Raw genomic sequence first — 19,766 nt, forward strand, 5'->3', positions numbered from 1 at the left:
TAATTGGAAATTTGCTACCATGTAGTAAATTTTAAAATGAACATTATGAAGCAATTAAAACAGCTTTCTGCTGGAGGGCAACAAAAAAAAAAAGTAGACATTATTAACTGTAAACATGTCCAAAATAATTTTCATTTACTTTCTATCATCTTGCTAAAGAAGAATCCAAAGCCACACATGGCAGCTTTCATTCCTTTGGTTGTTTATCCCTATGCATAATCCCCTGTGGTGCACATGGATCTGAACACTGAAGTTCACATTTTTTGGGAGTGTTTTTGCAGTTCAGTAATAGACATATTCCTGCTGCTTCTTGTGCTCTCTACTGAAGTTTTAAATGACAGTGCATCCCTTGTACTCTTAATTCTTTCATCATGTTTAACTTGAAGTAGAAATGTCTGTGACCTAGTTCAATTTAATCTTCAACATAAAGTCAACTTTATCCTTTATTTTTAGAGGGTTTTTATAAAACCTGTTTCAGTTATTTTTATTTTTGGATTTTTTGCAGGGGGATAAACGTGCTTACTGTTACATAGTGCCAATACATTGTGACAAATGCAAAACATTCAAAACTCTGACGTTAATTAGGCCTTTACTTGGGTCCTTGATGTGACTCCTCAAGTGCCTCATTTAAAATTCTGCCTTGTGTGTGTGAAGACTGTGAGGAACTCCTAGGGATTCTGTGACCATAACCACACAATGATCCTTGTGCAGGTTTCATCTGTGGTCTTGGATATCACTGCTCACTAAAGAAGTGTTTTTCATCTTCTTGTGTGGCTCACATACAGACTTGTGTGGTTGCCATTAACTCCTGGAAATGTCCACAGATGCCTGTATTCAGGCCATTTTTGGGCTGTTGTCAGGCACGCTCTACACCGTCCTAGAGGCTTGTGGAATAGCAGTTACATTTAGCAAAGCAGTGAATTTAGTTCCTTATCATACAGGATTTGGAGATCGGCCACCAGTTTTTCCCATGGCTGCTCTGGTGTGGCCTGTAATGGAATATGCGCCTGAATAATGGTCATGGCACTGCCCTTAATATTTTATGTAAAACTGAATAATATTCTTTTTTTTTTTTTTTTTAATCCTTCAACATTACCTCTCCCCTCACCCTTTTTTTCCTATGTGAAAATTGCTAAAGTTCAGACTTGAATGTGATTTTGACAGCCCAATGAACTTCAACATTTTGGAGTATTTTGGCTGCAAAAACCAGGCTAGCCTGCAGTTACTAATACTTTATCAGGGTAGAGCTTTTTACTTCAGATAATTGTCTTACGTCTATCTGGGAAAAGGCAAAACAGTGTCTTCGTGAGAATTCATGAATTTATATGTTAAAATAATGTTTTAATAATTTGTCTTTAACATCTTGCTCTTTCCTGAAGGTATTTTGATGCTGTCCAAGCAAAAGAGCAACGAAGACAGCAAAGATTACGAGTACACACAAGTTATGATGTAGAAAATGGTGAATTCCTTTGCCCACTTTGTGAATGTTTAAGCAACACCGTTATTCCTCTGCTTCCTCCACCAAGAGTTTTGTTTAACAGGTCTGTTTGCTGTGTAAATGTCTTTAATAAACCTAAGAAACAAAATTCTGAACAAGCCGCACCCCAAAGACCCCTCTCAAAAATTTTATTGGCATCTGTTTTGATAATCTCAAATGGATTACCTGCCTGCTTATTTTGGTTTACGGACCTTCCTTTCTTGTTGGGTACTATGGAATTTAGACTACGAAAGGACAGTAAAATGTAGGACCTGCAGGAAAAGAACTGAAGGTAGAGAAATACCTGGGCAACAGAGAAAGAGCCTGTTGAGAAACAAAAGAACATGTAATGTGTATTAAATACTAATATTGTAAATAGTTTATTCTTAACTAATGTGTTATTCTGTTTATGTATATTTTTGGACAGGTTAGACTTTTCAGGCCAACCAAACCTAGCTCAGTGGATCAAAACACTATCCCAGCAAATAAAAGCACTGTATTTACTTCGAGATGAGGACTGTGCAAGTAAGTCTGAAGAACTGTGCGTATTTGTATGTGAAAATCATGGAATCATTTAGGTTGGAAAAGACCTTTAAGGTTACCAAGTCCAACCATTAACCTAACACTGCCAAGTCCATCACTAAACGATGTCCGTAAGTGCCACATCTACACGTCTTTTAAACACCTCCAGGGATGGTGATTTCACCACTTCACTGGGCAGCCTGTTCCAATACCTGACAACCTTTTTTGTGAGTAATTTTTTCCTAATATTCAAACTAATCCTCCCCTGGTGCAGCTTGAGGCCATCGCCTCTTGTCCTGTCACTTGCTACTTGGGAGAAGAGACCAACACCCTCCATGCCAGAACCTCCGTTCAGGTAGTTGTAGACAGTGATAAGGTCTCCCCTCAGCCTCCTTTTCTCCAGGCTGAACAGCCCAAGTTCATTAAAAAGATGAAGTGTTGAGGTTCTACTACAGTAGCTTTGAAAGATGGTGGCAAAAGTGGCGAGAATAGCTTGGAATTTCAATTTCCGGTGATGTGCTTCTTCACCTTTTTATAATGTAAAAATTATTTATAGGTGAATTATTGCTGTTTTATTCTTGTTCATACAGGCAATTCTAGTAATTCAGAAAAAATGGATCAGCTGCAATTACCTGAAGGATTTAGACCAGATTTCAAACCGAAGTATGTATTTACATCTTCATAAATCATTAAAACTTGATAATGGAATGGCAACATTAAAATAGAATGTGACTTCTGTGCTGTAAGATGTCACTAATTAGGGCAAAAATGTGGATTTTACCTTAATTAGAAGAGCCGATTCTATTATTATGACGATGTTGAAGTCCAACCCAGAAGTAGTAAATAATGCAGTAGAATTTGAGGGGCGAATGTGATGCATGGATGTGCAGAGAAGACGCTGTTGTATAAATTTCAGCATCAGGATTAAGCTTTCTTTTCCTACTATAATACTTGTAACTGAATGAATGAGTAGTCATTATAGCTCAGCACTACAAGTAAAACGTCAAGACAGACTGTGAAAGGGAGAGTATGTTAATATGTAATTTCAGCTACTGTGGTATGTTTCTGTGTGAGTCTACCCCTTCTTCACTTGGGAAAAAAGTAACAAAATTTGTTACATGGTGCAGACATCTGCCAACTGCACACAAAAATGCAAGATGCTTACCCCAGCTGATGATGGATTTTGGCATCAGTCACCCACAGTTCTTTAAATTTAGTCTTAACTATATTATCTTTGAAGACTGGATATTCTTAATGCTCAAAAATGAGATTGGTTCCAGTCAAATAATAAAAAAAAAAAAAAAAAGAGAGTTTATCTGTCACAGAAAAGAGATCACAGAATACCAGATCTGAAGAAAGATACTGGAGTTCTCGCTTAAGTTTTAGAAATCAGCTATGGGATGAACGCTCTTCATTAAAAGTACCATGCTGCCCATGGAGAAAAAATGAATTACTAATATTTTCTTTGTTTCAGGAATCCTTATTCTGAGAGCATAAAAGAGATGTTGACAACTTTTGGTACAGCAACATACAAAGTAGGCTTGAAGGTTCATCCAAATGAAGAAGATCCACGTGTACCTATAATGTGCTGGGGAAGCTGTGCTTACACAATACAAACTATAGGTACTAATGTATTCATTTTCCCCCTTTTTATATGGATTTCAGAATTCGATTAAATGCATAACATTATTATTTTTTTTTTTTTTCCAGAACGAATTTTAGCTGATGAAGATAAACCATTATTTGGTCACTTACCTTGTCGACAGGTAAGGATCAAGTAGCAAATCCCCTCAAAATCATTGCAAAAAGAGGGGGTTGTGCTTCTTTAATGCAGAATTTCTGAACTTTAAGTTACCGTTATTTGACAGTTTTATTTGTTGGATCCCGCTGTTCAATCAGTGTCTGATTATTAATCTATGTGAAAGTCAAATCTAGCAAAACTATTTTGTTGTTTTTCTATAAATGCATAGTTTAGTAAAGCCAGGGTTTTTCATGGCAGCAGTCAAAATAAGAATACTGAAGGGAACTTGTATATTTGCATAAACACAGTTATCATTGTCATATACTTAGACACACAAACTGCTCCCATAAAGTGCAGCTGAGAGGCCCGAAAAGAATGCTGTAAGTCAAAAGACGTTTTCATATTGAGGAACTTTGTTAACTGTGGCAGTGTTTCTTTTTCTTTGTTTTTAAAGGATGACTGTCTTACATCACTAACAAGATTTGCAGCAGCTCACTGGACAGTTTCATCTCTTTCGGCAGTACAGGGTCACTTTTGTACTCTCTTAGCATGTAAGTTCACCACCTTATCCTGTTTTTTTACAAAGGTACAGATACAGAAAGTTGTTTACGGAATGACTGTTAGTCTTGATTATAAGAAGATTGTTTTATGTGGTGGTTTTAAGTAATAGACTAAGAGCTGGTATTTTCACACGTGTACCTATACATATTTCATCATACTGTGGAGAACAAAAAAAAAAGACGTTTCTTTTGGTCTGCAGTTCCAAGGTGCATTTCAAGAGAAGCATCGATATGTTGCTGTGGAGGAGTTGTGTTGATTCTTCCCAGCATTTATATTGCTGCTTTTAGAAAGGTACCTAGAGCAGAGGTGATGGAAGCATGGTTCTTCACAGAAGTGTTACGCTATTAATACAGTATTGAAATATTTGCAGAGGTCTATCATATAACCATAAACTGCTCTGCCTTTGAAAAGTAGGATCTATGATGAGACAGGGCTTGTTATGTAATGTCATGTATTGGCTGAGAATTTTAATGAGAACAGGCAGAATGTTCCAAGCTTGAAGCACTTGCAGATACAGGTAAAAGGTTCAGCCTAATGCGGTAATTACCCTTTCACAATAGTCCTCTCATGTATTATTAAAGGGATTAATTTTAATGTTTACAGTCACTAGAGCAGGCAAACTTTTAAAACTCATTGTATACTGAAATTACTAGTAGAATTGATGCCACCTACTTCAGCAAACAGTTGGCAGCTCTATGGGGAAGACCTTAATTGACATCAGTTTGTATCAGTAATGACTGAGCTGGTTTCTATGTGAAGCAGAAAAAAAAAATCATAGAATCATTGAATTACAGAATAGCAGGATGGAAGGGATCACAAGGATCATATGTTGCTAGAGATTTGACCTTAACTTTGTAGAATAGGATGCATAGTTTTGTATCATTTGGGTTTTCTTGAAAACTTGAATCAATGTTTCTTCAAAGGTTTTCTTCCATCCAGCTGGCAGAGCAACTGCACTGCTTTTATTTCTGTGAAGGAAAACTGTATTTTATTTTATTTATTTTTTGTTTTTTATTTTTCAAGGCTAGAAGTAAGGAAAATTATAAATATTTCATAGAATACTGACAGAACAAAGGTTAATAAAGATAACTTATTGAATAAAAGAAGGCCCTTGCTCTGGTCGCATTTTTGATAGAAGCATTTTTAAGTCTTTTGGGTTGAGTTCAGTGGCTACATGCTTATAAAAGTAAAAGCATTTAAAATCTGAGTGCTGGTGAAATATTTGCTAACAGAAATAGCTTCAAAACATCACAGTTTTTCAACTGTTAGTTTTCTGGCCAGCAAGGCAGGAGTCTTCAACTGAAGTATGTTTAAGTTATTGTGATGATACTGGTTTTTTACTATAGTGGTATTTTTAAACTTCGCAGCTTCATGCTTATAGCTACACTGTAAAACCGTTCTCATAGCTGCACTTTAATTGTAAATCGGATTTTACTGCTTGGAGTAAAGAAGTTTGCAACTGTTCCTTGATTGTCGTTTTAAATACGTTGTAACATTTTCAAGACATTTTCCTCCTGTTTGCTTTTAGATAGAGTTTATTACTGGGAATTTAGTAAGTGTGTGAAGTTCTGTTGTTAGCTGGAGTGCTTTAGTTTAATATCTTGTTGTTACTGTAAATGTGAATTCTACAGAGATGGAGAGACCAATACCAGCTCTTTATTATAAAATAACAAATTTAAGAGACTCTGTAGCAATGCATTTTTGAGCCTGTAAGGTGAATGAGTTACGTGAGGCAAATTTAGGGAACTGTGTAATGTTAAGCAAATTGCAAGTGTTTCCTCTGAACAGCTGTCCAACAGACTACAGTTAGTGTTCCTGTTTAGTCATTAATGTTTGAGCTCATTTCTCCCACTGGAAACCTGAGCAATACAAGGATATCACTGTGGGAGCAGTGAATGGCAGCACTTTGCTATAGTTGCTTTGGGTTTGAATCATTTCAATACATATAGTCAAGTAGGCAAGAACCTTTTTCAGTAATGTTGAACAACCCTTAAATTCACACTTTTCTGGCCAAAACAGGTAGCTTTGTGTTTTAAGTACTTTAAGCATATAAACCAAGGAGATGGTGCTCATTTTGTAACTGAAGTACAGTAAAATTCTTTCATATATTAATGTTCAATTAATAAATGTATTTTTCTCTCTAAAATACTCAGCACTGGTGCCTAATGAAAGAAACGGAAATCTTCCTTGCATACTTGATATTGACATGTTTCATTTATTGGTAAGTATTCCATATTACGTATTAATAATGTTTTGATCCAGTAGGCACTGACAAAACTTTATTGGAGACTTTTTCTGTTTTCTCTGGCTTAGGAACCTTTCAAAGTGTTGAGGTTTTTAGTATATTTTTTCACTACCTAATGCAATTTAAAGATTTTTCATTGCAAATATCCCTATCTATAGATGAAAAGGGGGTGAAATGAGGCAGAATGTGTACTTTGGCTGTTTAAAAAAAAATCCCAAACCAACCAACCAACAAACCTCCCGAAACAAACAAACATAACAACCACCCCCAGCAAATCACAAATAAAAAGTACCCAAAAAAAAAAAAATCCCAAACAAACAGACCAAAAAAAAAACCCAATAGTTAATCATCGTTCCTTTAAATAATGGCTAGCTAATTCGTTTCAAAAATTAGTCTTATGAGATATGGTGCCTTCAAAGGGTAGAGTTGCAGCATGAGCAGAGAAAATAGGAAGATTCAAATAGAAGGAATATACCAGCTTTCTTGTGTTCTTTTACAGGTAAGCTTGGTGCTCTCTTTCCCTGCCATACATTGTCAGGATTTTTCAGGGGTTAGTCTTGGCACTGGAGATCTTCACCTGTTTCATCTTGTCACTATGGCACACATAATACAAATTTTACTTACCTCACCTACAGGTAATGCCACTTTCTTATGACTTCTGTTGAAATGATTCCTCAAATCTGTTATTGAAAACCACTAAGGTGCTCTTTGCCACTGTAAACTGCATATATTTACCAAATAAAATTGCTGGTGCTCTCTCTTCCAGCCCTTAGAAAGTATTGATAAATTGTACTCGTGAAAGCTCAGTCTTTTGTCTTTATTGCTTAACACTGGAGGTTTTTGGAGCACAGCTAGTCATGAATCTTAGTTTTGCAGCTAACTGTAGCACTGCCTGGAAGCATTTATTGCAGAGACTTGGCTTAGGCATTGCGTGATGAACACGTTGCAGTTAGCAAAGTAAGGAATCGATGTGTCTTCTGGCAAGAGGAGGTGGATGAGGCGCAGTGAGCCAAAAGCAAAGAACTTCAAGCAAGGATATTAAGAAACCCAACCGGTCACACAAGTAAACCAGCACCTCACTGTAGTTAGCAATACCATAAATTTAACGTATGTAAGGTGTACAGTAGAAAACTTTTTTCTGCTGCATCATAGTGTAGTACAGTGGAATGTTTCGCTTAGTTTTGGCCTTTTTCTCAAAACTTGAAAAATCACGTTCTTGCTATGTAAAGAGGTATATATCAAGTAACTTGCTTTTTGTTTCTTCTTCAGAAGAGAATGGCATGGATCAAGAAAACACTAACAGTGAAGAAGAAGTAGCTGTGCTTACACTGTATAAATTTATTTGCCAGTGTACAGGAAGGTAAAAGGTCCATCTTTTGATAAAATGTATAGTATTTTCTCTCTCCTGCACTCAACATTAACTTCGAACTGAATTCTGGATACTAATGCTGTCAAAGATGAGGCTTTTAACTTAGTAACTCTCACATCTTGTTTCTTATCCACTACTTCTAGATACAATTTTCAAGTAACTCTTCCTATAAATTCCTCTGTGCTCATGAAGGTGCCTGTTTGTTAAGATTGTGCTCTGGAACGATCTTTTTTAGTCAGTTTGCAGATACGTATGAAATGTCTATGCAAAATTTTCCTTAATTTACTGTCCCAGTTGGTTACGTTATGAATCCTTATTTTGTTGTTTTTCTTGGAATTAGCTTTGAAATAAACACTTTGTACGATGCTTGTTTCAGTTAAAGTCAGTACTTTAATATGAAGTATGACTGAAGACTTACTAAATACAGCTGTCAGACTGAAATGATTAAATAAAAGCAAACTGGTTTTTTATTGTGTTCTCTTAAGTGCCTTGAAAGAAATTTCCTCAGGCTGGCACCTGTGGAGGAATCTAAAAGCTGGAATCATGCCTTTCCTGAGATGTTCTGCTTTGTTTTTCCATTACTTAAATGGAGTCCCAGCACCCTCAGAAATTCAAGGTAATATCTGCTTTGTATTAAATCAGCTTTTCAGCATGTACAAACATTTATGGACAAAACAGATTACATTTAAACTCTCTTTTCTGAAGAAGCTGATTTAATGAATGTGGGTTTGTTACCAGCGCAAAATATATCTGCATAATGAAAGAGGAAAAAAGAAATTGTTTCCTTTTTGATTTTTCTTTTAAAGTCAATGCAAATGCCATTTTAGGTGAGCTAAACCAGAAACTGATGCTTTTCTGTTAAGTGAAATATCGATTATTTCAAATCTATGGATTACTGGTCTTAAATGAGACGTGCTTTTCCTTGACATTGATTTCATTCAAAATTGCATCTGCTAATAATCAAAATCTCCAAATATATATATGCTAGGTTACAACCCATATAATTGAAGTTATTAACATACTTTACTGTCCCCGTGTATGGTTTACGTAGAGACTGAATGTAAATCTGAAGATATTACTTAAAATGATTAATAGGTTCACACTTCTTCAGGATTCCCATGTTTAAAGCCAAGTATGGCAGTGGGATTTGACTAGATGGTCTTTTGAGGTCCCTTCCAATCCCTAACATTCTGTGATTCTGTGTGGTACATGGTGCTCAGCTGACATGAGAACAGCTACAGAACTTGCAGAATGTTCCCTAGATACGTAGCTTCTTGACAAATTGTGCCTAAAATGTAGATAATTTTCATTTAACAATAGCAACTCTTTAGCATTTGAGAAAGAAAAAAAAAAATTGAGAAAAGTTGTTTCTCATTACTGACAGTTTTCCAATATATCATAACTGTCTGGTACCTTTACTAGCACTCTTTCACTCTTCATACCACCATTTGGGTGTGGGGGAATACAATTTAAAAAAATAAATAAGAAAGCTGTCCTATTTAGGGCTGTACTTCATTAATTGTAGTAATTTTTTTAAAAAAGCAGTTATGAGAATTATACTTTTTTTTTTTTTACAGTAAATGGAGCAAACCAGTTTGAACACTTATGTAGCTATCTTTCCTTGCCAAACAACCTCACTTGCCTTTTTCAAGAAAATAGTGAGATTATGAATACATTAATAGAAAGGTAAGTTGTGGTTTTGTGCTTAGTTTAAATAGAGTAAGGAATTTGGCACAAGGTAGTAATGTATATGTTCTCCCAGGAGTGCATCTATGGAAATGAATAGTAGACTTGGAAAAGCATTTGCGAAAGAAGTGTTTTGAAGGAAGTAATTTTGGTTGCAGACATGAGTGAATAGATGTGCTTTGGAATTTTTACTTACTTGTTTTTGGAAAGTATCATCCATTGAAGTTAAAAGCCAATTTTTATCTTTCTTGTAGTTGGTGTAGTAACAATGAAGTGAAAAGATATCTTGAAGGCAAGAGACGTGCTATCAGGTAAACATGGAGAGATTTTAAACAGAGAATATTGCAGTGTTCTCCAAATATTTTTTCTAAAGGGTCCTTATAATAACACAGTATCAGTTCTGCTTTATTGACTGAGAAATATGTGACGGGATACATAAAGAGATTTTTTAAATTTTGTAAGGAAAGTGAAATATTGCTTAACTTAGTAGATTTTGAAGGCAAACTTAAATATTACAGTTTTATTTAGAATGATCTGTAGTAATCAGAGGCCATAACATTTCTTCTCATGTTTCATATAGTAGACTTGTACCTTCTGATTCCAGAGGTAGGCTGTTGCTAAAAGACACACGTAACCTTTGTGTAAAAATATGGGGCACTGGAGAGCTTTTTAAAGAATCATAATTCTTCAGTGAAATCAATACAGAATCAGTTGCTAAAAAGGAGATTTGCTTTTCCTACATTTCTACTTGCTAAACAAGTATTTTGAATTCAGAACTCACTTAATGCTTTGTGTGCACAGAAAAGCATTTGGGGTGTTTTTCTTTAGGAAGGCTGGGTAAAAACAGTGGTTATCAATTATCCAAATAATTATAAATGAAGAAGAGGTTCACAATGCTGTCACTAAAACATATCCCTGCATTTTTATCCACTGTGCAACATAAAGTCACTCTTTCAATGTGGCACATACAATAAGGCCAAGTAACAAAAATAAAAATTAATCACTTCATTTGTTAAATACCAGACTATTAGCACAATATCTTACAGAGTAGGAGTACTCGGATTGCATAATTTATTTCCTATTAGGTGTGATGGGTGCTGGTTCTTAACTGCTCTTCCCAAGATTATGTCTAACTTGACAGTGATTTTTTTTTTTTTCTTTCCTCTCAGCATGTTCTCATGCATTGCTTCTGTTAAAACCTCTATTTGCATTTCAAAGTCCAATTTATATTATTCTCAGAGCCGAAGATTATTTAGAAGGTTTTTTTTGCAGATCTAATACACTAAATTTAACTGTTATTTCTAAAGATATAAATATTTGATATTAAATGGGTCCTTTTCATTGCATGCATATTTTGTTCTCTTCAGAATACAAGTTCTTTGAACATGAGTGTAAGATTATTTTCCATTCAGTATTTTTGACAAAAGACAAATACAGAGCAAACTGGTCAGGGAGCGCAACAAATATTCAGTTAAACCTGTGTGACCTCATCACGAGGTTTTGCTAAAAGCGTACATGTGACATGTATTTTTCTGACTTTTCTCAAATTCATAAAAAAATATAACTAAGAAAACTGAAAGTGTTCTAGTTGAGAGATGTTGTAGGTTCTTTTATGTGCTACCATTTTACTCTATGAATGGCAGAGAAGAAGAAAACTTTTTAAATGTAATTATTCACAGATGCTGTTTAGATGAGTCAGGAAAACATGAATGAGTTTGAAATCACTGTGTATTATTCATTGAAATATGAGTGATTCATTTGATTGCTTTATTCTAGCTATGCAAGAGAATCCAACAAATTAATAGACCTTCCGGATGACTACAGCTGCCTCATTAACCAAGCATCCAATTTCTCGTAAGTTGTACGCAATCAGTGAGGACCCCTAAAGCCTTCTGCTCCTTTTGGTGAACTGGGAAAACTCTAACCTGAAAGCCTCAAGAAGATGTTTATAGAATCCTAGGGGTAATGGCGTGTATTGATTGTTACCTCTTCCAGCAAAACCACCCTGTATTTCAGTGAAACAGGAATTGCAAGGATATATATAACTGTTAACTGTATAAATGTTTGAAAGTACTTTTGAATCTTCTTACTATCTGGAGTTAATACACACAATTGAGGTTTTTTGTTTTGTTTTTTGCTTAACAAAAGGTGTCCGAAATCAGGTGGTGATAAAAGCAGAGCCCCAACATTGTGCCTTGTGTGTGGGACCATGCTGTGTTCTCAGAGTTACTGTTGTCAGACTGAGTTAGAAGGAGAAGATGTTGGAGCCTGCACTGCACACACTTACACTTGTGGTTCTGGAGTGGGCATATTCCTCAGGTAAGGAGCTGCACACCTCTGTCTGTGTTGCTGGGCTACGTGGGATGCACGTGGACATGAAATGAATAGTTCTATAAATGTGCCTGTAGGAGTCCTTTGTAAAGGCAGTGGTTTAATAGTAACAGGGTTACCTAAAAACTAGAGTGTATTCAACTTCCTTGTACTTTGGTATAAGGTTCAGAGGTTGTTTCTTTGAAGATAAGGTGTCATACAAAATTTTAGTTTCATTTTAAAGTGAATTTGCTTTCTTTGTGTGTTTATTTCCACTCAAGTATTAGAAAACAATGAAGGTCAATACCTTCATTTTGTTGTTGTTGCTGCTGTTGAAAATGTGAAAATTCCTTTCAGTTGTCTTCCTGCATAAAAGGAAAGGTTAAGCCACGTCTGTTTTCACTTTGGCAAAGGTTAGCGAGAAGTTAAATTGTTTTATTTTCTTGTTGTGGTTGTATGAAGTATTTTACAACAGACTGCAAATAATATGACATGAAACTACATTGTTTTAAACTGCTGCTGAGGAGCTATAACAGGACAAGAACAAGATCTTTAGTTTAAAAAGAAAAAAGGACGTTTAAAAATCTGCACATGCAGATTATACAGAGTGAAAGTAGGCGAGAATTGGAAAATCAGTGTCTATGAAGATACGAGAAACTGTTCACCTAAAAATCAATACCTAAACTCTTCTCTGTGTTTCTCTCCAGAGTACGAGAATGTCAGGTGCTATTTTTAGCTGGAAAAACAAAGGGCTGCTTCTATCCTCCTCCTTATCTCGATGACTATGGAGAGACAGACCAGGGACTCAGGTAAATAGTTAAAAAATACATATTTTAAAGACAGGAATTCTAAAACTGTCTGGTTTCTAAATACACTTTCTATGTTACCTTTTAAATTTTTTCTTTATAGGTAATATATTTTGACATTGCTGCTGCATCTCATATCTTCAAACATTTTAATGCTAATATGTTTTTAGGCTAAATATATGTAATGCAAGATCTTTCCCAGGTTAATAAACATTTGTCTTGAAGTGTAAAAACTTTAATCTTTTTAGCATCTGTGAGGCTGCCTGGAAACTAAGGCTGAAAAATGTATTTGTATATAGTGCATTTATTTGTATAACCTTTTTTTTTTATTTAATACTGAGTAAAAATACTATGGGATAATTTTATTTAATGTGGTAGTTCTTGGTCTTAACTCCTATCTCTGCTTCCTGTGAGAATTCTTTGGGGAATTGATATTGTTAATGTTTGCTACTTCTGAAACAAGGCAAAATCATAAAACATGAGCTGGTTCAGCATGGAAAGATTGCTGAAAAGCTACATTCAGAATTCTGTGGGCTGTACATGAGATTTCTAGAGGCTGGAGGGAACCATTGAGCAGTAAAGGTAGGGGACCAGACAAGGTAGCGCTTCAGTTTACTTATCAAAATATCTGCTGACTTGTTCTGACAGGAGAATAATGTTAAAGGGTTATCTAAGTATTTTAATATTTTAAATGATTATCTAATATTTAATACATCGCACCTGAATGTCTGTGCCTGCTGGCAGTGCTTTCTCACTCCTGATAAGTATTATCTCCTTTTCAGACGTGGGAATCCCTTACATCTCTGCAAAGAACGATTTAAAAAGATTCAAAAACTCTGGCAGCAGCACAGTATCACAGAGGAAATTGGACATGCACAAGAAGCAAACCAAACACTAGTTGGCATTGATTGGCAGCATTTATAATGGTTATCTGCCGAAGACTGGAACTTTATAAAGATTTTTGTAACTCAGTAAGATTTTCAAAGGATGGATTAAGGAAAAAAAAAGTCTGAGAGGAAAAAAACAAACCCAGTCCTGTTATTTAATCTTTGTTTTGCAATGTATTTCATAAGGATACCAGTTAACATTAATCAAGTAAACTTATTTCTATGTAAGCAAGTTTCATTAGTCATATAATTTTGCACTGTGCTTCCTTCACAGAAATGTCTTGGGTTATAAACCTGGGCAAATGAACTTGAGTTTCTGATAAAAAAAAATGAATGACTCTTTTTGGAAGTCTGACTATGATTTTTCTTATAAACTGCAAGAGAAAAAGACTGCTGAAACAGAAACTAGATAGAGCACAATTACGGATTGTGTTTTGCCCCTTGCTAGTAATCTGAGCCGTTTTATTTATTATTCTGCATTTTAATACTTAAGCTGTGTGTACATGCAATGGAATGAAGTAAGGAAGCAAATAATGTAGCAAATGGATGTTTCTGTCTGCATCAGTGGATAATTCACTCTTTTCACTTGGTGTATCTAAAACGATTTTGTCATTTGTACTCCTGCAGCTTTCTTGCTTCCAGGTGTTTTTTAACTAAAAAAGCCTAACACTAGCTTTACAAGTAAAATAATTTAATTTAAAGCTTTTTCCAGAGCATTGCACTCCTTAGAATTAGGTAGTTTGTAATTTGAATTTAGCTGGGAAACCTTTTCACTTTCCATTATGTGATTGGTTATTGGTATTCAAGGGTTGACATTGTACTTTCAAAGGTATTTTAAGATAACAACAATACATAAAACGCCATGAAAGCTGATTTCTTGTTAATTTGCAGAAGTACAGAGGATATTTTCTTCCTTTTTGTTAAGTCAACTTTTAAGGTGCAAATCCCATCTCCTTTTTGTTGCAGACAAACTGAGTGATTTCCTCTGGCTTTGAAGGTCCACAGATCACACTACCCACAGTTTTGCATCAGTTCTTTTTTTTTTTTTTAATATTCTGTTGTCCCATCAAGTTTATTTAGTTTCTGGCTTGATTTAAAGCTCTGTAAAGATGTTTGCATATAGTATATTTTATAAATATATTCTATAACTGCGCAGATTTGCACTTGACATGAGGGTGCCTGAAGGCAGTGAGTTTTCTAGCTGTATGTAATTAGACCGCCAAGGTGTCTCTAAAAAGTGACATTATGCTTATTGGTTTAAAATAAAATCCATTACCTTTATCTCTCCTATCTTCTGACAAATTAGTAAAATCTTGATTTACATAGTTCTGTTTCCTTCATAATCTCTGATCCTTTAGTTAAGTCTTACTTTCTGACTACATCTTCAGCCCAGACAAGCAATCCCTTTACTGTCTGCCATGTCTTCAGTTACTCTTGGTCTGACTGAATTGTTTCTATTTTTACAGATTTAATGCTTCAGATAAATTTTGTATATTCATGGTGTACAGGACAATTTTTCAAATATTCAGTAACAGTATTGAGTGAAGATGTGAAATATGAAATAAAGAAACTTGGCCAATGTTGATTTCCTTTTCTTAAAACCAGTACAGACTACTTTTCTCTCTGCTACCTACTGTAGATCAAATCATGTATATATTGCTGTCACTTTTTACAAAGAGACATGTAGAGGTTGCAGGAAAAAGAAAAGACATTAATGCTTCATCTCTGCCTTCCCCTGCTTAAGCTGGTTGATACATAAACAATTTTCTCTGCATGGTACTTAGAAATCCCCCTTTTTTGGTGACATTACTATTAATTTGCAGAGAATCTTGCTGCTTAAGATGTGTGCCATGGTTTCAGATAATGTGTAACTACATTGCAGAACTCTTTTCCTGAAGTATAACATTGTATAACATTGGAAAGATAATTGATGATACTGCCAGAGTTCTCTGTGCAAAGCAAAACATTAACAGCAAGTATGATTTCCCCGCCCCTGCCTCCACTCAGGGATCACAGTTGAAGACTGCGAGGGTTGAATAGGTTGGCAAAATTATGACCACGAATAATTGCAAAGTACACAATTTATCTTTTTGCAAGTTTAGTCACTCTTTACTCAAGACTTCTATTTTCTCGTTGATTTTGCATGTATTTATATTGATGTAGAAATATTTATATATAACATTGTTTCAGTATCAGGGATAATAAATTGGCTATACCTTTAATATTTGTGGATTATGTGTACAATCTAGAATGTACAATCTATGTGGTTGGAGGGAGAGAGAAAATAAAACAAACAAAACCACCACACAAATCCACAAACCTGAAGCCATCACAACAGAATACAAAACAAAACTGAAGGCATTAAGCAAATGCTTTGGATGTTGACATTAAATAAGTACTTTTAAAATGTTTTTAGAATTTTGCTGAGCTTGTTCCTTCAAGTGTGTCACCTTGTTAATCACAAGCTAACAAATACCTGGATGTGCAACATCTGCAATTCCCTGGCTATAGATGTAAGATGATTATATTATTAGTGTAATTTGCTTCAGTCAGCTAAACCTTTTTCGACCTCTACCAGAAAGTCTAATCATCTTTTTAAAGGATTGTAAATTGTGTTTTATAGAGGGATGAGGGTTGAGGTTCACATCACTAATGTTTTTTACTCTATTCATACTTCAAGACCACACTTTGTACTCTCCCTAGTCTTCCATAGGTGGCTCTTTCTTACTTGGTGGAAGTACATAACCAAGATAACCCCAGATAGAAGCACAGAATCATTCTGGCTGGAAGAGACTCTCAGGATCACCAAGTCCAACCATAACCTAACTCTAGCACTAAACCATGTCCCTAAGAACCTCATCTGAATGCCTTTTAAACCCCTCCAGGGATGGTGACTCCACCATTTCCCTGGGCAGCCTGTTCCACTGCTTCACAACCCTTTCCCTGAAGAATTTTTTCCTCATATCCAATCTGAACCTCCCCTGGTGCAACTTGAGCCCATTTCCTCTTGTCTTATCACTTATTACTCAGGAGAAGAGACCAACCCCCTCCATGCTACAACCTCCTTTCAGGCAGTTGCAGACAGCGATAAGGTCTCCCCTCAGCCTCCTTTTCTCCAGGCTGAACAGCCCCAGTTCCCTCAGCTGTTCCTCATCAGACTTGTGCTTCAGACCCCTCACCAGCCTCATCACTCTCTTCTGAGCTCTCTCTAGTACCTTAATGCCCTTCTTATGATGAGGGGCCAAAAACTGATGCCTTCTGATGTCCCAAGAGCCAGTGTTCTATACAGCTCTCTCATCTGTAATATTATTGAGTATTTGTTGTCTGAGAGGGAGTGCTCATGGATTCTCAGCCTATTTATATCTTCAGTTCTCCCCCAATTCCCCACAGCCTCCTTCTGTGTCCCTCAAGCTAGTCTTCATGCTGGTGACTGTAAAATGTGTGCCTCATTTCCCACTCTGGCATTGGGAACAACCTGGGCTGAAGGCTTCCATGTGTTCCTGCAATATGCAGTTACTGGGACAGCAGACATGGCAAGCGCAGCCGCACAGCCCCTGTTCTGTGCTTTCATGTTTGACATGGAGTCCTACCAGCTCTCACACTCCAGCCCTGGCATCTCATTTAAGTGAATTTCATCTTATGCCTAATGTACTTGGTGTTTTGTTTAGAAGCTTCATCATTGTGATGATTTTCTTTATGACCTGAATGTGTAGAGGAGAAGCTTGACCTAGTGTACAGGTACCTTCAGCACAAAATCCCAACTGTGTTTCTTCCTGGAAGATTAAATTGCACATGGGGAGTTGCATCTCGAATGGCTTCACAGCAGAGTCCTGTAGGGAACACCAGTTTGCAATCTGCATCCCTTCTGCCCTGGGCTCTGCTTCTCTCCTCCTTTCTAGGAAGTGCCTTTGGCAAGAAGCTGCGACTCTGTAGTTCCATCCCACTGTTGAAATTTTTGATTATCGAGTCAAATATGACAGTATTAAACAATTATGGCTGGAGTAAGAGCTCCTGGGGAATGCCACTTGTAACTGGTTTGTTTCCAGCTGTTCATTGCCACCCTCTGAGCCTGAAAATCCATCCAGATTTCTGTCCACCTTGCAGTCTTTTGAGTCCACATCTCCTCAAATTGGTTATGAGGATGTTCTCCGAAATTGTAGTGAGAGCTTTTTAAAAGTAAAAGACATCTGCTCTACAGAGAAAGTGATTTTACAGCAAGTTACTAAGAAGCAAAAGAGGCCTTTTAACTAACCCACTGTTCAAGTGATTTTGCGTGTGACCAGGATGGGGAGGCCATCTCTGATGACAGCAAGAGATACTGGGCTGATCTTTGTGGGGCTTCTGTGGATCTTTTGGTGTTAAAGGAAAGCTTTTTTTTTTAGGGAGGCATCCACTTCTCTACCATTAGCTGTTCAGTTCCTTAGCTCCTTATTGGGAGTGTCCCAGAGTCCTACTTGACCCAACATGGAGAAGGTTGGAGACTTCATGGGAACAACACTGGATGCAGTTATTCCCAAGGCTTGCCTTCTGCAGGAATGCTTCCAGATGCTTGAGAACAAAGCCTGGGAGCCTGCTAACCCCACCTCTTTGTTCATAGCTAACATGTCACCTTCTGACTGTCTGCTTTCCCTGGGTAACTGCTTCAGACTGTGAAGTACAGCTTCAGCATCTCCTCAGTGTCACAGCATGGGGACAGGCACACAGAAAGGTTGCTTGTGAACAGGTATTTCTGGGGCCAAAGAGTCTCTGTTGTTTACTGCCTGATGGAAGTCATGCATGTGTGTATAGCACACCTTCATCTCCAGTTGCTGGTAACTTCGAGTTACCAGGAAGTGGCTTCACCTTGTTGCAGTGTCATTTCTCAGTTTGGGGAACCATCTGGTGGAAGGGCATTACTATGAGCCTGCAGTAACTAAGTAGGGTTGGCTGCTGGGACTGCGGCGAGAGCCTGGAGACAAGCCCAAGAGCTGGAGCCGCCTGCCTCTCCTTGCTGCCAGCCAGCAGTGCCCATGGGGGCTTGCTGTTGTGGAAATTAGTGAAGAACCCCATGTCAGGGGGGTGGTTGGGGACCGACTGAGGCTCTTGTCCTGCCAGTGCTGGCCACCAGAGCAGGCGCTGGGAGTTTGTCCACTGGAAAGCCCTAAAAGGCCTGACTGGAAGTTCCACAGAGCTGTGCTGTTAGACAGCTCTTCCCATTAAGAGAGAGAATGGGTTCATTATTCTCTTTATTTTATTCCAAGGCTAAAAATGGTCAGGAGAAGGAGCGATTCCTGGTTCTTTTCTGCGAGAGTCAGCTCGGTGTCCGATTGCTAATTCAGGTGTGACTTTTAAGCAACTGCTAGTTTTGTCAATAATATTATTTCTACCTTGTGTTAATCAATACCTATTTTGTTAAACAAGCTACAGGCTGATACAGGAACATAAGCTACAGTAAAATAGTTCAGATGTTTACAAAGCAGGGCCCTGTGAATGTGACACCTTGGGTGCGTGTTGCACCCTTCTGATTATGTAGGGAGTGTTTTGCTGCTGTTCAGTACATCTCGTAACCAGCTGGCCCTAAGAATTGGTTGAATGTTGGTTGTGATAGGTGGTAGCCTTGTACTAAAACATCCTCTTGCTTCAGCTTGAGGCTCTATGGAAGGAGAAGATGTTTTTATTTTATTTAACTTTCGAAGTTCACCGTATCCACCTGCACACTCCCACCCACAGACATCGAGATGTGTGTGTCCAAGGGGTCTGGCCAGGACTACGTGCTACAGGGGACAGGAGCAGTGGCTGCTGAGTCCCCCTCAGCGTGACGCTTGGTTGGCAGGTGGCTTTTGGAAAGGTGTTTTATATCCACAGGTATTCAGCAGTAACTGTGGTGTCGTGTTTCACCTCAGTATCCTACTTCCCCCTTCCTAAATCTCAGGTAAGACTGCCCGTTGTCTCTTCTTTCTTGTTTTGGGGTGTCTCAGCTGGAATATAACACCAGGAGGAGGCATGGCACAGGTGACACACTAGAACCTCGTTTTCTCCCTCTTGTGACCAAAGTGCAGGTCTGCTTCAGAGAACTCAGCAGTGCTGTGGCCATTTGGGGTTCAGGCTTCCCAGGCCAGGTGTAAACAGCACATTTCTCAGCGTTTACCAGCTTTATTGCTTTCAGTCACATCCCTGTTTCTC

The 19,766-nt window shown here is 37.3% G+C and overlaps 1 protein-coding gene across 2 annotated transcripts in view; it reads left to right on the top strand.

The window, feature by feature from the left end:
• Nucleotides 1-15,183, top strand: part of UBR2 (ubiquitin protein ligase E3 component n-recognin 2) — a 55,414-nt gene extending 40,231 nt beyond the window's left edge. For both annotated transcript variants that reach the window (XM_065833828.2, XM_065833827.2), the window contains exons 32-47: nucleotides 1,380-1,541; nucleotides 1,905-2,002; nucleotides 2,590-2,662; nucleotides 3,474-3,622; nucleotides 3,710-3,765; nucleotides 4,195-4,291; nucleotides 6,455-6,522; nucleotides 7,046-7,181; nucleotides 7,816-7,906; nucleotides 8,401-8,531; nucleotides 9,493-9,601; nucleotides 9,856-9,912; nucleotides 11,378-11,455; nucleotides 11,750-11,920; nucleotides 12,619-12,720; nucleotides 13,500-15,183. In XM_065833828.2, coding sequence (XP_065689900.1) covers nucleotides 1,380-1,541; nucleotides 1,905-2,002; nucleotides 2,590-2,662; nucleotides 3,474-3,622; nucleotides 3,710-3,765; nucleotides 4,195-4,291; nucleotides 6,455-6,522; nucleotides 7,046-7,181; nucleotides 7,816-7,906; nucleotides 8,401-8,531; nucleotides 9,493-9,601; nucleotides 9,856-9,912; nucleotides 11,378-11,455; nucleotides 11,750-11,920; nucleotides 12,619-12,720; nucleotides 13,500-13,641 — 1,720 coding nt within the window. In that variant the 3' untranslated portion in view covers nucleotides 13,642-15,183. The remainder of the gene's footprint in view (nucleotides 1-1,379; nucleotides 1,542-1,904; nucleotides 2,003-2,589; nucleotides 2,663-3,473; nucleotides 3,623-3,709; nucleotides 3,766-4,194; nucleotides 4,292-6,454; nucleotides 6,523-7,045; nucleotides 7,182-7,815; nucleotides 7,907-8,400; nucleotides 8,532-9,492; nucleotides 9,602-9,855; nucleotides 9,913-11,377; nucleotides 11,456-11,749; nucleotides 11,921-12,618; nucleotides 12,721-13,499) is intronic.
• The last annotated feature ends 4,583 nt before the right edge of the window (nucleotides 15,184-19,766 follow it).

The sequence above is a fragment of the Patagioenas fasciata genome, chromosome 3 (assembly GCF_037038585.1).
Source record: "Patagioenas fasciata isolate bPatFas1 chromosome 3, bPatFas1.hap1, whole genome shotgun sequence".
In the NCBI taxonomy this organism is placed as follows: Eukaryota; Metazoa; Chordata; class Aves; order Columbiformes; family Columbidae; genus Patagioenas; species Patagioenas fasciata.